The following is a 16,477-nucleotide window of genomic DNA, read 5'->3' on the forward strand; positions in this document are numbered from 1 at the left end:
CCCACCCACCCCACCCCCCCCACACACACGGTAAAGTTCACTAGGACTCCCTCAGTGTGGCCTCAAGGCCTTGTGCACACTCCCACTTGGTCCTCGTGAAGCAGGGCTTGTCTCTGCTGTAACTGAGGGGCTGTTATAGCACAGGGTCCACCAGGCTGAGCTCAGAGCACAGGGGCTCAGCCTTCTCACCTCGCCACTCCAGCAATGAGCACAGACCTCATCGATATCCAGGTTCTTTTTACTTCCTGTAAATTTATTTAATTCCTTTCTTTAGAGTCACACTTCTTTAGCCAGCCCATCAGAATTTCAATATCTGATTCGGTACCCTCCTTAGTAGGCCATCCTCTTACACCAAATGTCAAGACATTCTTGCACCATCTTCGTCTGCATCGGTAGCAGAAACAGGTTTAGGTGCCACCAAGAAAAGGAGACAGTCCTTGATAACCAGCTTCCTCTCTTAAAGAGACGCCACCACTCACACTGATCAATGGACTTCCGGCCAACAGACTCATCTGTTCATTTGACAAACACACACTGAGGGCCAGGTCTTGTGCCGGGCCCACTTCTGCTCCCGAGAAGCAAATGTGTGGTTTTTTGATGCCACCATGCAGGATATTCAGAAAGTATGGGTGCAAGCTAGGAAGACAGTCTCAAAATAAGAGTTCCCAAAGTGCATAAAGTAACTTCATTAGAATATGTCCATCAACTGTCATTGTTGATCAATTGTCATTCAAATATTTGAGCGTTTAGAGACAGATAAGTAGACTAATATTAAAAATTAGTTTTATAACTAGTCACACCATACAAAGTATGTATACGAAACTATGTATACACACAAAACCAAGCATGTGTATCTGTATATTGTATACTAAATAGACTGTTAAAGCGGGAGGAGAGGGGAGTTGTGCAAATCTGTATTGTTTAGAGAAAAAAGAGGAGAGAATTAAAGTTTATTAAAATGTAGACTTGTCCCTAATACCTTTAAATAATCAAGAAAAATACTCATTAATCACTTGTACGTTAATAGACTACCACTACCACCACTACTGTAGGTTTAATGGGATGGAAATAAACATAAAATTCAAAATTATAATTATCAATTCATATTTTAAAATGGAGGTTGCTATATAACCCTTGGGTCAACTTCCTAACATCTGTGTGCATTATGGAAATTCAGGGAAAAGTAAACATGGGTACGGTACAGTAGCTATAGCCCCTCTAGCTACACACAGGCATCTTACCCATCACAAGCCTAGCTCTACTGACAACTCTCAACACCAAAACAAGTTCTTTCTCCTAAAAAGAGAGCAAATTTGGTAACACTACTTCCCAGGCTTAAGCACTCAGTAAGAATAACAACAACCATCACACTCACTACTTGGATAGCGTTTATCACATGCTAAGTACTGTGTGAACCCATTTATTCCTCACAGCAACATGCTAAGTCACATGGGAAAAGTCAACAGAGACAGGACAGGTAAGGAGGGTAAGACAAGAGGGTGGAGAGGGCCAAAGGTGGGGGTACTTCAGACACGCAGTGGGGAGAAGCAAAGGTGATAAAGAAAGAAAACTCTTCCTGCAGTCTGGCCAAGACTCCCGAAGAGCAGAGAAGCTTGGCGTCCTGAGATGCACAAGGACCCCGTGTACCACCGATGGCACAGAACTTCACTGTTATGTCAAGTCAGGCCACAACACCGGGGAATAATGAAGACACGGCCACAAGGGTTATGCAAGTGGCAGGACAGGGGTGGACGTGTTAAAGACCACCCTCCCCTACGGATTCCAAACTGTCCCAAACAATGAAGGGCAAAGTATGTAAAAAGCTGTTGATGACACTGAAAGAGAAAGTGGGCACCTGCACATGATTCGAAAATAACAAGGAAAGTGAACACTAACCAGCCCGTGTTGAGCTAGTCACCCTGTATGAGGGCAAGTTTACATGAAAGCAGCTGTGCAAATAACTTCTTCAGTGACTCAGAATCTAAAAAGTTAAGTCCGTGTCATATGATGCACCTGTCAAAATTAGAGCCCCAGACCATGTTCCCTGGAGCCTGTCCATAAAAAGATCTCAAGGCGCCCTCTCTCTAACCTAAGTGCTCACTGAAAAGAAAAAAGGTTTTCTGTAAACAAATTCGTCAACTAAGCCCTGTGTGTTTTCATAAACTGAGTTGGGAGCTTAGAGGCCTTACAAAAAGCCTCTGAAGACCCATGTCACAGCCTCTCTGAGCAATTCTTCATCAGCAAATGAAGGATGCCACCATCTGATACCTTCCTACATGCTCACCTGGGAAGATTAATGAAATGCCACTGTCCAGGCACCGTAATATCTCAAGTTAGCCCTAAAATTCTGTTATCCTCTAAGACTTTGGGAGGAGCCAAACAGAAACAACTGTCACACTTCACTTGACCCTCAGGCCACAGCTCACCCATCAAGAGCAGTTAACAGGTCTTTCAGTCTTTTTTTCTTAAAACCAAGTATCAGTTGGGTAAGCAAGCTGCTCCATGACAAAGGAGTTCTAACAACCACCACCGGCACTCAGATTCCAACGATCTACCATGAAAGAGACTGAACGTCTGCTGAGAGCTATCATGGTCACTATGTACCTCCCCAAACCGTGCTTATAAGAATCCTCTGATGGTGCTGTGGCTTCCTCATTTCTAGAATCATCCCAACGACAATGAATGACCCCTCACTGTTAGCATTCACTCCGTCCCTAATAGGGATGACTTGTGGACAAACTAAAATCACGCCAAATTGAGTTTTTGGAGAACAAGTAAGTTATTAATTTTGCTAAAAGTTAAGCATTTAAAAAAAAATTTGTTTGTTTATTTATTTGGCTGCACTGGGTCTTAGTTGTGGCCTGCAGGATCTTTAGTTGCAGCATGCGGACGTCTTAGTTGTGGCATGCATGCGGGATCTAGTTCCTAGACCAGGGATCGAATCTGGGCCCCCTGCATTGGGAGCGTGGAGGCTTAGCCACTGGACCATTAGGGAAGTCCCAGCATTTTTGTTTTAAAATAAAAAATTAATGAAAATGGGAAGCATAATGAAATATAAATCCTGACTTTTACATTTCTATTTAACGGTTTCAAAACCCAATTTAGAGCATTCATTGATCAAGGGAGTGAGGAGAGAGACGTCTAGTACATGCCTGAAGCTCTGGCCTCACTGCTGTGTTGTACACAACTGTAAACGTCAGGCTCTCACCCCCACTAGGCAAACCTCCTTTGAACACTAAACCTAGTATCTTCGAGTTCAGAGTTATTCAGAATGTCGATTGCTTAAAGGAAAGGCATTACACATCTAAGAAAGCATTTACCCTGCACCCAACTTTCATTTCAGAAAAGGTCACTCAAGTGAGAAGGCTGAGCCAATTAAAATGTTCCTTTTACGGGGTTATTTCCTCCTGCACAAACCCAAGGGAGTAGAGAAACCTGAACAGCTTGAACATGCTTCCCTACGTGCAGGACCGTAACCCTGAGCTTGAAAGAAAAACACACTAACAGCAGACTGGATTGCACAGGAGACTGACCTACGTTTTTAAGAGAGCAAGAGAAAAAAAGAGCAATGTCACTGAAGGTACGTGAGCCTGAATGCAAAGAAAAGCAGTCTCAAAGTAATGAGAAGAAAAATGACTTGGACATGGGTTTAAATCAGTCAGATCCTGGAGAGCTTTCTGTGCTGTGTTTCAGTTGTAAATTATTAGTACAATCTTTAAAATACAATTTCCATAAATAAAGGTAAGGCGTCCTCGGATTTAAGAAGGCACTTCATGAAGGAAAGAAATTATTGGGGAAGTAATATACTCTCCACTGCCAACAAAAAATTAGTGAACGCGTCACCTCCTGTGCTCATGAAAGCATTCCTAGGCAAAAATCTTCCAAAGCACTTGTGGGTTCTTTCGACGGGTGTGCTGAGAATGCCTGGTTAACTGAGGGCAGAGGCTATTAAACCTCACATTGCTGCACAACTAGCTCCTGGTGAGCCTGTGGGTGGCGGACCTCAGAACAGTCACCTCCTTTCATATGCATGATTAATTTCCTACAAAATTTTCGGTTTTCTTCAGATCCTCATGCCCTCAAGTAAGCAGACAAAAAAAAGAAATGCAAAGAGAAGCAGAACCCCCTCAAAGGCCAGGGCGTACTGTTTCTCTGAAATGAGACAGCCTGGCCTCACTTGCTGGGTGACCTCGGAGGTCACGTGAAGCCCGCTAAGATCCCTGTTTATCTTTCCTGTAAGATGCAAGGGGATGATTTTCTATCTCTGTCGCAGGCTTGTTCTGAGGATCAAATGGGATGGTGTGTGTGAAACCTCTGGCACAGGACCTAGACACATGCATGAAAAAGTAATACCGGCTACTACTATTTCAAAGCCTTTGCTGTCCTTGACATTTCGGGCAATAACTTGTGTATAAATCAACTGTCAGCCAGGATGAACATTTGGAAACAGATTATTAGTAATTCCAGAGAAGGAAAAACAACGTATCTCATGTTCTTTAACTAAGACGCTCCCAAGGGCTCCTGTGCCTTCAGCTCAGGGTGCAGCATCTCGTCTCATCAGCGCCAAGGGACCCCGGCCCTGCTTCGCCCACAGCTGCAGAACAGAAGGTAACTGACTAACACCCCGGGTTCCTGGAAGAGGCTCCCACAGCAATGATGCAACACAAGGCACAAAAACAAGATGTTACTCGGCCCTATGACATTCGGGCTCCTTGTGATACTACCCCCCACCCAAGTAAGAATTATAGATTCGATCAACAGAAGGCTTCATTTTTAAAAAGATGGGGAATGCACAGTACCTCTAATCGTTGTATGCGTCCCTTGAAAAACATAAAGAGGGAAGAATTTGGATAAGCAGCTTCTTTTTTAAGAAGAATTTCCTTCGCTTCATCCAGGCCTGCTTTGTTATCACTGCCATCCAGGGCAAAAAACGGGCGGACTACAGTATGATACCAGAGCAGTGCTAATCTAAAGGAAGAGGGAGAGAAACCGTGAGTGACAATGACTTTTCTTAGTGTTTCCACTCTTTAAAAAAAATCAGTGTGTGCTCTTCCAATACACACCCCTTCCAAAAAGCTCACTAGGCAGTCTCTGAAGAAGTAAAATCAGTATCGCCCCCCATCTTAGTTTTATCAGTATTTGGAAAGCCACAACTTCAGAGCACAACATATAAATCAGCATACTCCCATCGGGTAAGAGAATAAGGTCACAGAAGCAAGTAGCTCTTCTGAGGCTTCTAGATGGATTGCTGACGGTATCATTTATGTAAATCTCTGAATTCTACACCTTACTCGTCAACGTGTAAATTAGAAACAGTAATTGGTTACCATGAATTTACTATCCCCTTAAAATTACTCTTTGCATTACTTTTTACAAAAGGAAAATGTTTTCGCTAGTGTTCACAAAAGTTAGAGTGTAAGCCTCAGACTGAATTTAAATATAGGAACCACAGGCAAAATTGTACAAAATTGGGTTAAAATAAGTGAAAGGACCGGATGAAGGGCCCTTTCTCTAGCCACTGAGGCTGTTCAATTTGAAAACCAAACAAATAAGTAAGTTACTTAAAATTCTCCCACTTCAAACGTGTCCCTTTCAAACAAAAAAAAAGCCACATTAAACTAAGTAACAAAATAGATTCCCCGGGATCGGCTTTAACCAACCGACAAAAATGTTTAACCAACACAATATTTTTATGTAAATGTATGCTTCCAGCATGTGCATAAATTTGGTCCTCTTCTGGAGATCAGACTAATTTACATTATTATTGAATTCATTCCTTTCTCAGAAAATATTATTAAAAAAGACAAATTATCATAAGTTACAAATCTGTTAAGTCAAATTAATAAAGGACCATTGTGTAATATAATGAGTTTGTGGAGGCATGAATATTTTTGCAATAAAAAATGAATGACCTTTTTAATAGCTACCAGCTGATTAAGAGTTAACATCCAAATTCCTCAATACTGACATAAGCAGAAATACAGCACACTAAGGTTCTCTGTGGTACCAAAATCTTTGGAAAAATTCTGTTAAGTGGTGTAATATCAAAGGACATCCAGTATTTGATAAAATTATTCTAACTGCAAATGGTAGTAGATATTTACCAGACTAGAAAAAAATCACATCATTTTTAACTGATGAGGAAATGGGTGAATCCTTGCTCTGGATGGTTATAATGGCTTCTTCACACTTTTTGGTTTAAATAATTATCATTTAAGTTTAGTCTGAACAACAATAACTCAATTTAGTTGAACACCACAAACTCTCCAAGCCACATATAAGAGACCAATGGACCAACCAGAATCATCAAGGAAAATTACCCAACATGAGGATATAAGAATAGAAATTTCAGAATCACAGAAGAGTCATGAAATGTATATCCCCTTAAGTCCAAAAATCAGGATTATCAATCTCAGTGACTGGTCAGGGTCACAAAAACTTTATAAATCATGATCATTCTGCATGTTTAAAATACAGGACTCAACAAAAAAAAATTTTTTTAATTTAAAAAGAAAAGAAAGAAAATGGTCAAGACGGACTTTCCACAAAAATAAATAAGTGAATAAATAAAATAAAATACAGGACTCATGAGACTTAAGAACAGTGCTCTGGTCTCTAAAGTCAACTTATAAACACCACCAAAAACACGGTCCTTGGCATTGCACTAAAAAACAGAAAGGCACGGCAGCATGTCAACCAACCAAGCATTTTACCTGAAGTTTCCTATAAAGGTTTTGATTGTCGTTCACTTACTTTCAACACTATATTATCTACCAAAGCATTGCAATATAGCTACTCACGTAGCTAAAGGGGCCTTCATGTCCTTACTTTCGCTTGCATACATCAGTGAAGAAAGCCCCTGTAGGCGGTCTCCAGGAAAACCCAGCAGGTTGATGATTTTGAGCAGGTTTGGGGGCACCATGGATATGCAAAGGTGAAAAAGGCCATATCCAAAGCTCACAGCACCTTTCAGTCTGTTTAGAGACTCCTCAGACACCCCTTCAGCCACAATGTGATTATCATTTGCAGCGTCAGAAGTCAAGGGCTCTTCCGTTAGCTTCTTCTGATACAGCTCCTGGAGGGCATTGATGTCCAAATAGCATTTATTGTAAATCTTCCAGGCTTTCCTAAGGATCCACCCACCTTTTATATATGCTATAAAGAGAAGGGGAGAAAAGCATGAAAAAATAAGTATTCAAAATAATTTTCCTACATTAATAAAGATATTGAAGAATGACCTGAAAAAACAAAATTTTAAAAAACAATAAAAATTATTACCCATCATGAAACCTTCTGTTCTTCATATGGCTTAAATTCCTTATTTGTTGTCTGTTTCCCTTTACTAGTCTGGATGACCACTTGGCAAGAACCATGTATTATTTTGTTCATTGTATCGAGCCCCTCACGCTGAGGTGAGGGCATAGCATCTAATATCTGCTAAATGAATGAATGCAAGCATCATTTGAATCGGACTTTTTTCCCACGTATTCTGTGAAACCCTCTACCACATCCCTGAACTACCTGAACTATGGTGCTTTCCAGATAAAACTCTTAAATTTGCGTACCTTGTGTTTCATCCCGCCTCAAGAGCAACTTCTAAATCTAAATTTGCTGCTAAATTTATACCCAAGCACCAAGCATGGCGACTTGCCAAAAAATAAAACAAGCAAAACAAAACGATTAATATTTATCGGGTGAACAAATGTCCAGTTTATTAACAAAAAAGTCATTAGCGTTAAATACAAAAATGCAAAGAATCCCCAACGCACCTCTATTCAATGCCTATTAGTGGCTTAACCGCACCTAGCGAGGCTGGGGGGCTTTATCTGGTGTGTATGACAATGGAGCTCCCCCACTGCCCAGCCTAGAGAGCTCCAGGGAAGGAGGGTGGCAAAGCAGAAGCTATTCACACGTGAAAATCTGTTATTTTTAAAGCCACTTCCCTTTATTTCTGTTAGGCCAATTTTCTTAACATAGCCACCTTGAGAATGTGTGTCACAAAGGCAAAGGGAGAGATAAACCTGGGATTTACCCTGCTCCACGCCCCACTGGCCCCTCTCAGGTCTGAGTCCTGCCTCACCCTCTCCTGCGAACATCTTTCCCTTCTGATGAGGAAGGGAAGGGGGGGCGTCGATAGACCTGTGCTTGTCTGAGTGCATCACCACCACATATCTGGGGAAAAGGTCCTCCACAGGGAGTTTTCTGTAAAATAGTTCTCTAGTAACTATAGAGGAGAGCTTGTCCACTTGGCACCGTTACCAATAATGGTACTGATACTCTGACCTCAAAGCACAACAGAAGACAACAGGAACCGTGTACCAGGCTTCCAGGCCCTTTAGAACAGCAGGGAAAGCAGTGTTTTAATTTATTTTTGAATGACATAAAATATATAACATAAAATCTGATTTATAAAAGTCCAATCCCTGAATTGAAAGTGATCTAAGATTATATGGCATGTGCAGAAAAGAATTAACATAGCAGGTCTATTGCTCTCCTTTGAAAGGCCTGTTTACAATGTTGGCCCTTGGCTGGTATCTGGGAACTTGGATTTGGGAGGGGTCCCATCATTCCCAGAACCGGTAAGAGGGACTCACTGTGCCTACAGTTTGTATGAACAATGTTTTATGTGGACACCTGCTTTCCTTCTGGAAGTTTGGGTATGCACCAGGCAGCGGGGTGCCTACATGGTCAGTCCCCAGTAAAAACTACAGATGCTGAGTCACTAACCAGCTTCCCCAGTTGGTTACATTTCACAGGTGTCGTTATAATTCACTGCCAGGAGGATCATGCGCATCCTATGTGGCTCTTCTGGGAGAGGACCCTGGGAAGCATGGGCCTGACTTTTCCTGGTCTTCGTCCCTGTGCCTCTTCCCTTTTCTAATTTTGCTTTGTATCCTTTCACTGCCACAAATCATAGCCATGAGTATGACTATCTTCTGAGTCCTCCTAATCACAGGTCTTGGGGACCCCTGATCCATTAACTCAAGCTACTATCTTAATTAAAGTATCAATTTTCTGGCAAACGATGACCGTATCTCCTATGGGATCACAATTCAAAACACAACCATCCCACAAGTTCTGGGTGATGAATGTCCTGTAGTCTAAGTGCACTGCAAAGATTGCTACATGACAGGATGAAGAAGTAAAATAAACCAGTCTACAAAAGCTTTGCTGGGGGGGGGAGGCGGTACTATGTGTATAATTTATTGTTATAAAAGTAATACATATCTGAAACAATTTATTTTTATTCAGTTCAATTTAACAAAAATATTTACTGTGCTAATATTACTTTTAGGCACTGTTCTAGGAGAATCAAAGAGAAATAAGACATAGATCCTGCCTTTAAGAGGCTCAGTGACTTTTTCCCTCCTAAATGGAAGTATTGTGGGAAAAAGAGAGGTTTGAGAAAACCTAACCTTGACACTTCTTTGTATGCTAGCAAAGTGTTTAGGTGAATCCAATACACCCACAGACAAGAAAGGTGACTCTCACTTATGATCCAAAAAGCCAAAGATTGAATAGAAAAACAGAAAAAGACCAAGAAAAAGGAAACTAAAATATATAGTCCTGAGAACACAAAAGCAATTGAATCTAACTGAAAAGAAATAATAATTGGCTACAGATAAAAAATGAAATAAAAAGAGGAAAAGTAAAATTGCAAAACCCTAAAAATGTCAATGAGCTACTAAGTTCCTATCACGTGCCTAGGACTGTGCTTGGCGCCTGAGGGACACAAATGAACTATAAGACATACATCTCAGCCCTCCAAATGCCCAATAAAATTAGAAAATAAAAGTGAAAAAAATGTGTGTAACATAAGACTATATATGCATATGTTTATTTATATGGTCCACTGGGTCATACATAGAAAAACAAAAACAATGTTGAGATTATGAGTGAATTGCCCTTTTATTTCCTTTTTGACAGTCAATTGTTTTCTATGTAATAAGCACATACATAAATTTAAAAGTGCAAAAGAAGTATTGCAGGATTTCAGTAGAAAACTTTACTCCCTCCTGTCCCTAAGCCTAACTGGAAAATTAGAGGGAAAAACTTAACTCCATTTTATCCTGTATTTTCCAGGCTACTGTCACTTTATTGAGGACGCACTTAGGGAAATGCAGCATTCCAGGGGAGAGCAACAGGAATGTAAGTATGAAGGGACAGATGGAAAGCTGTTCAGAGGCAGAGTGAATCAGGGGACAAGCTGGGCCAAGGATGGGTGCAGGGATGATGCACCCAGTGGTATCCAGCTAAGGGAAGGACGCCTGCTCGGGAGAAGCAGGGGCTCCCTAAAATTGAAGTTAAAGGGACTAGTGTTAGGGAAACAAGCTGTAGTAATCCAGATCTCAGGTGAAGAGTTACAGAAAAGAATGGCAGCAATGGAAGCAAACATAAAAATCCATTAATGCCGACGGTTTCGAACTCAATTCACAAAAGGAAAAGAAAACCAACATGGTAAAAACCCATTTTTACAGAATAAAAATGAAATTAATTCAACATCTTTAATTTCTTGCCTAAGATAAGAGCTTAGATGTTAACATTTATTTTAAAAGCACATGTTCAAGTCTACAGTAACAAGCTTTAAAGCCCTGAACTTGAGCCAGGTAAATAGAACTCAAAGTTTTGACTAATCGAAGATTAGAAACTGAGATGTGTACAAAGTTAGGACCTAGAGAGAAACAGATTTTGTTTTTACCACTTTTTAAGTTCAACTCTGCACTGAAACAGGTCCCAGGACTCGCCCGACTCCATGTCCCAAATGCGGTAACCGAAACATCTGAGCTCAGCCAGACTGCGATGGGAGGAGCAGAGGCTGCGTGAGGACTGGGTGGAGAAGCTGCGCTCCGGGCCCACAGCACCGCGGCCCCAGTGGGAGGGACACTTAGTCAGCTGATGCCCAGCAACGCGGTCAGGAGCAGCCTCTGCCCAACAAGCAGAGAAAACAGTTGAACACTGGGCCCCTCAATCTGCACAGGCTCTCATAGGCTCCTCTGAAACGTCAGACATAAAACATTCAACCACCGTGACTGCGTCCCCAGAGGACTGCACAGAGAGCAGAAAACCACAGACCGTCCGCCCTCCCCTGTCAGGGGCAGCCTCAACCAGCCAGAGATGCAGGAGAGATGGGAAACCCTGTCCCCATAACGGGGGTGGGAGTCCTCCCCTAGAAAGGGCAAGAGTTGTCTGGAAAATGAAAATATCAAGTTACACTAAATGGATCCTGGAATAAATTTTGTAAATTTTTTTTTTTTTTTTTTTTTTAGCAGGGATTGTGTCTGGTGAGAGGCCCTACCATAGCATTCTGTCTGTTTGCTTGTCCTGGATGAGGCTGGTTAGTCCTATAATGGAAGGGAAGTTCAGCCTTGGCTTCCTTGTGACCCACATAACAGACTTCAGAAGAAAAAAAAAAGATGATTTAGTTTTCACTAGTCAGCCCATCTCCTCATTATTACTTTTATCCCCAGTCAACAGACTTCTGATAGACTCACTTCTCCAATCCCAACTATTCTTGGGGCTTCCTAGGGCTCAGTATCATGCATCTCATTCCTGAACGACATCACCCTTCCTCCATCCCTCTCTTTAATTCACATTTATGTACCCACCATGTGTTAGGCAAAGGCAGCATATCAGGTGCCAGAGACACAGAGAAGACAACGGACTTCCATTCTCTATAACCCTGCTCAGGTTCAGGATTAGGGATCCTTGACCTTCCCAGCAGAGTTGAGGAACTGCTCATTCCTTGTGCAACCTCTCTAACTTACATGTCTAATGTCTAGTGGTGAAAGTATCACTCTGAATGAGAACTTATTTAGTCCTCTTTCTCCCCCACTAAACTCTCAGTAGCCTCAGGGCAAGAGCTACATCTCATTCATCTCTAGACCATTAGCATCTATCACCTTCCAGAATCTGACACATAGTAAATGCTCAATAAATGTGGAGAAAAATAAAAAGATAGCAGGTAGACACAGTCCCTGCCCTCAAGAAGTTTCCCATCTGTTACTGTGGGCAGGCATGTAAATACAGATGTGTACAGTTGTGTGACGACTGCTCTAACTGGCTATGCACAGGGTCCAAGCAGAGTAACAGAGGCCGTATGATGAAGTCAGTGAGGAAGGAGAACATGAAGGGAGTAGACCCAGGCTGCACCTGGGGAGGCACAAGAGAAAGACAAAAGGGGTTCCAAACCGAGAGGGCAGCGCACACCAAGGCCTGAGGCAGCAGGGCCTCAGAGACCTGCAGTCAGCCCTGCCGAGCTAGAGGTGGTGGCGGCGAGGTAGGGGGCAGGTTCTTCCATGCCACCCGAGGAAGGAATCTGCACTATTCCTTGTAGGCGATGTTGCAGAACAGCTAAGTGTCTGAAGCACAGGTGTAACAAGGTTTAGAAAGAGCGCTCCAGGGGCATCGTAGAGAATGCGGCCTGGAGAAGCATCCGGGCCAACAGGAGGCTGTTCTACTCTCCTGGGGGCTCATTCCATAGGACGGAAGGCGCACACGCGCACGGGGGCTGAGGGACAAGGCCCCGAGAGCCTCGGGTTTCTGGGCCATTGGGAGGCTGGTGGTTCACGTGACCAAATGAAGGTGAAGGGAAAACTGTGAGTGCTAGGAATTCAGATATGAAATAAGAAGCCCACAGCTCAGGTCCTGGTTCTGTCATCACTGTGTAAACCTGCTCAACCTCAAACAAATCATCCAGCGTCAATGGCCTCACCTGTGAAACAAGGAAAACCCAATCTCATTTGAGGAAAACTTACTGAGCGTATGTTATTGCCAAGAATAGTAAGACATGGGGCCGATCTTCAAGCCCAAAGGAAATTCAGGAAACACAAACAAGGTGCCAAAAGCCATCAAGTCGGTTTAAAAATAAATACTTTTTGTTACTAAAGTAATTCACATGTGCTCACTGCAAAAAACAACAACAAAGGCTTTTGGATAATAGAGTAAATTAAAAAGTAGTACAAGAGGGACTTCCCTGGTGGTCCAGTGGTAAAGAACCTGCCTTCCAATGCAGGGGACATGGTTTCGATCCCTGGTCCGGGAACTAAGATCCCACATGCCGTGGGGCAACTAAGACCTCATGCCCCAACTACTGAGCTCACGCACCTCAACAAGAGCCCGTGCACCACAACTACTGAGCCCACCCACCCTGGAGCCTGCACATCACAACTAGAGAAGAGAAGAGGAACAAAAAACCCGCACGCCACAACTAGAGAGAAGCCCACGCATCACAACGAAGAGCCCAAGCGTCACAGTGAAAGACCCCGCATGCCTCAACCAAAAAGATCCCGTGTGCCGCAACTAAGACCCAACGCAGCCAAAAATAAATAAAATAAATAAGTAATAAATAAATCTTTTAAAAAAATAGTATAGGAAAATAGAGAGAGAGGATGAGGTAATTCACTATAAAGAAATTCAAATGAGACAAAATACAGGAGCTCTTTCGAAAGTCAGAAGGACTAACAAATTCACACAGACTCACTCTTACCTGGAGCTCAGGTGAGTGTGTACCCACACCCACTTCTGGGCCACCTAATCAAGGGGTGGGGGAGGACAACCTACAACAAACATCTCCAAGGAGGGGTTGTTCCAAAACAATTATCCATCAACAAAGTTAAGAAACGGATCCCAACAAAGAGTAAATTTTTCATAGTTTTATAACCTAGAGGGTTTCTGAAAGGCAAATGAAGCACATTTTTAGTTATGTCTGTTTGTTTGAGACAAATACTGAGCTGTTCATAAAGCAAATGACCATTACATGTGTTTATTAGAACCTGAGGTTTTCATGTCTGTCAATTTCCTTTCACTATCAATATTACATTCAATAAATTATACGGCATCAGGAAGAACCAAGAGTGCTGTTAAAAATCTATGATATGTAAAGCAACTATACTCCAATAAAAATTACTGAAGTAGGGCTTCCCTGGTGGTGCAGTGGTTGAGAGTCTGCCTGCCGATGCAGGGGACACGGGTTCGTGCCCCGGTCCGGGAGGATCCCGCATGCTGCGGAGCGGCTGGGCCTGTGAGCCATGGCCGCTGAGCCTGCGCGTCAGGAGCCTGTGCTCCGCGACGGAGAGGCCACAACAGTGAGAGGCCCGCGTACCGCAAAAAAAAAAAATTACTAAAGTAAACAAAACACAAAAAAATCTATGATAAACAGGATTAAATAGCTGATTAATATCAACTTTTTAGGAGAACAGGAAAAGGTCACGAAGGTAATTTGCGAAGGGAATACAGTTTATGGGTAAAATATAAAATTAAGTTCAGCTTCACTAAAACAACAACAAAAAGCAAAGCAAAGAACATGGGAATGTCCAAGAGAAATTGGTTAAATAAATTATGGCACATTCACATGATAAATTAATGCTTTTAAAATTATATTTTGAAACTCTGAGCTATAGGAAAAATATGTGAATTATAACCTAAAAGGGAAAAGTAGGATACAAAACACCACAGATTCAATTTTTTAAAGAAAGAGAAAGATAAAAACAGAACATTTGCAATAAAGAGTGATTTTCTCCAGGTAGTGAGATTAGAAATGACCTGCTTTTTCATTATTTTATATTTTCCAAATTTTCTAAAGCAATATTTAGTAATTTTACAATCAGAGTAATTTTACAAATAAATAGTACTAACTGATGATTCTGAATTTCATGAGGGCAGGGACCATGGCCTGGATTTGCTCATGGAACACAGTGCTTAGCATTGTATGTGCTCTATCATTATTTATTGAATGGACCCATGAATGAACATGTGAAGGACAGATTAATATAAAGTTTCCCCGATATCCTTTACCCTGATTCCCCAAACATTTTACTACATTTGATTTATCCTTTTCTCTCCACAGATATTTTCTTAATGGCTAAAATTAGGTCCTTAGAAAAGTCCTTGAGCCTCAGGAAAAAGTAGTCCAAGATCACAGAAAACACCAGAGCTCCTGTCTTGACCAAAGAGGTCCAGCTCTTCCCGCTACTCTTCCCACACACTACGTGAGTGTGGCACTCCAAATGGGGGATTTTACATCACTGTGTTATAGAAAATTCACATGAGCTTTGAGCCCTCAACCATATAAGTAAGATAGTCATTGGGAGAGTCCTGAGATGAGACTTAAAGAGAAAAAAAAATTGGATCAAAAGGAAAAGACCATAGTACAACCATAAAACACATTTTAAAAGAAGATAATTACAAAAAAAAAAAAAAGAGAAGATAATTACTAGGAAGCCCACATTTTGGAGGTCACAATAAAAGTTAATTCTACTTCTGACTTGAGCCAAAGAGAAGAAACAAAGAAACCTCAAATATGAGATGGAGACAGAGAGAGACAAGAAAGAAAAAAAAGGGGCAGGAAAATTGGCTGCCGGTAATCCAGAAAGAAAAGTGTATGTTATGACTTAGCAGAAACATACCCTTTTTCATCTCAGGTTTGGAAGAAAATGCTTTTCTCAGTGTGAATTTTAGTCAATTTCCTTTCTGAATTTTCACTCTTTCAAGTAAATCCTATCTACCAAAGAGGCAGGTTTCTGCCATCAGCATCAGAGACACAAAACCACATAAAAGGAAGAATTAGTGTCAAAGTGAATCTTACAGCGAGCTCTGAGAGCCTCAATTCCAGTCTATGCCACTCAAGATATTAAAGCTACAAAATCCTGGAAAACATCTGTCTTGGGCAAACTAAGTAAGAAATCAGTTTATATTCCTCATTAAGGGTTATTAAAATGTAAGTCACTCAAGTACCTTAGCAAGTCTTTAGTACGCACTCAGGCCTTCAATAACAATTTTCTGAGTAACTTAAACTGGTTATATTTCACTTTAAAGGGTTATTATCACAACTTGATTCCCACAAGAAAAAAAAAACCATCAATCTATCAATCTAAGGCACTGGTAATATCTCTAAGTATGACAGACTATCTGGATACAAGAGGACGAAACAGATTTTGGAACTAAAACTTCTCTACTAAACACACATTAAGCACTTGTGGTTTCAATTTCTCAAGTAATAAATCAGGATCACGCCCCAAAGAGATGCCACATGTTTTCAAAGACTGAAATACGAGGTGTTCTCAATAAATAAATTAATTAATAAAAGGTATTACCAATTGTGTCCACTGGATAGCAAAAGCCATTAAGAACAATGCTTCAGCATACCTGACAATTCTTGCTTTACAAACGAGAGCACAGCCAAGTAAACTTGACAGTCAGCTATGATTATCTGCCTCTGAAGCCGGTCAACCATAGAGGGGGTGGATTTTCGGACATCAACCTGTTTGGTAGGAAGAAAGTACACACCAATAAATCACACCCAAGAACAGTATTCCCTCCAAACAACTATTACTTTATTGTGCAAAATAATTTCACGCAGGGAGTGTGAAACAGCAGTTGCTGAAATCCAAGACCAAATTTACACTCTGAGCCTGGTAGTTCTATCCTCCCCCATTAAGTCCAGCTTTATTTTGTTAACAATACATTGATGAAGAGGCTT

At 41.5% G+C, this 16,477-nt stretch overlaps 1 protein-coding gene across 5 annotated transcripts in view; it reads right to left on the bottom strand.

Annotated features, from left to right (window-relative positions):
- TTC39C (tetratricopeptide repeat domain 39C) overlaps positions 1-16,477 on the bottom strand; it is a 101,146-nt gene that overhangs the window by 33,077 nt on the left and 51,592 nt on the right. For 4 of the 5 annotated variants that reach the window (XM_029231344.1, XM_029231346.1, XM_029231345.1 and 1 more), the window contains 3 exons: positions 16,144-16,258; positions 6,801-7,155; positions 4,800-4,968 (listed from right to left, as the gene is read on the bottom strand). In XM_029231344.1, coding sequence (XP_029087177.1) covers positions 4,800-4,968; positions 6,801-7,155; positions 16,144-16,258 — 639 coding nt within the window. Of the gene's footprint in view, positions 1-4,799; positions 4,969-6,800; positions 7,156-16,143; positions 16,259-16,477 lie in introns of those variants that run through there. The other variant, XM_029231349.1, reaches the window with a different exon arrangement.

This window comes from Monodon monoceros, unplaced genomic scaffold (assembly GCF_005190385.1).
Source record: "Monodon monoceros isolate NGI ecotype Baffin Bay Population unplaced genomic scaffold, NGI_Narwhal_1 Super_Scaffold_1, whole genome shotgun sequence".
In the NCBI taxonomy this organism is placed as follows: Eukaryota; Metazoa; Chordata; class Mammalia; order Artiodactyla; family Monodontidae; genus Monodon; species Monodon monoceros.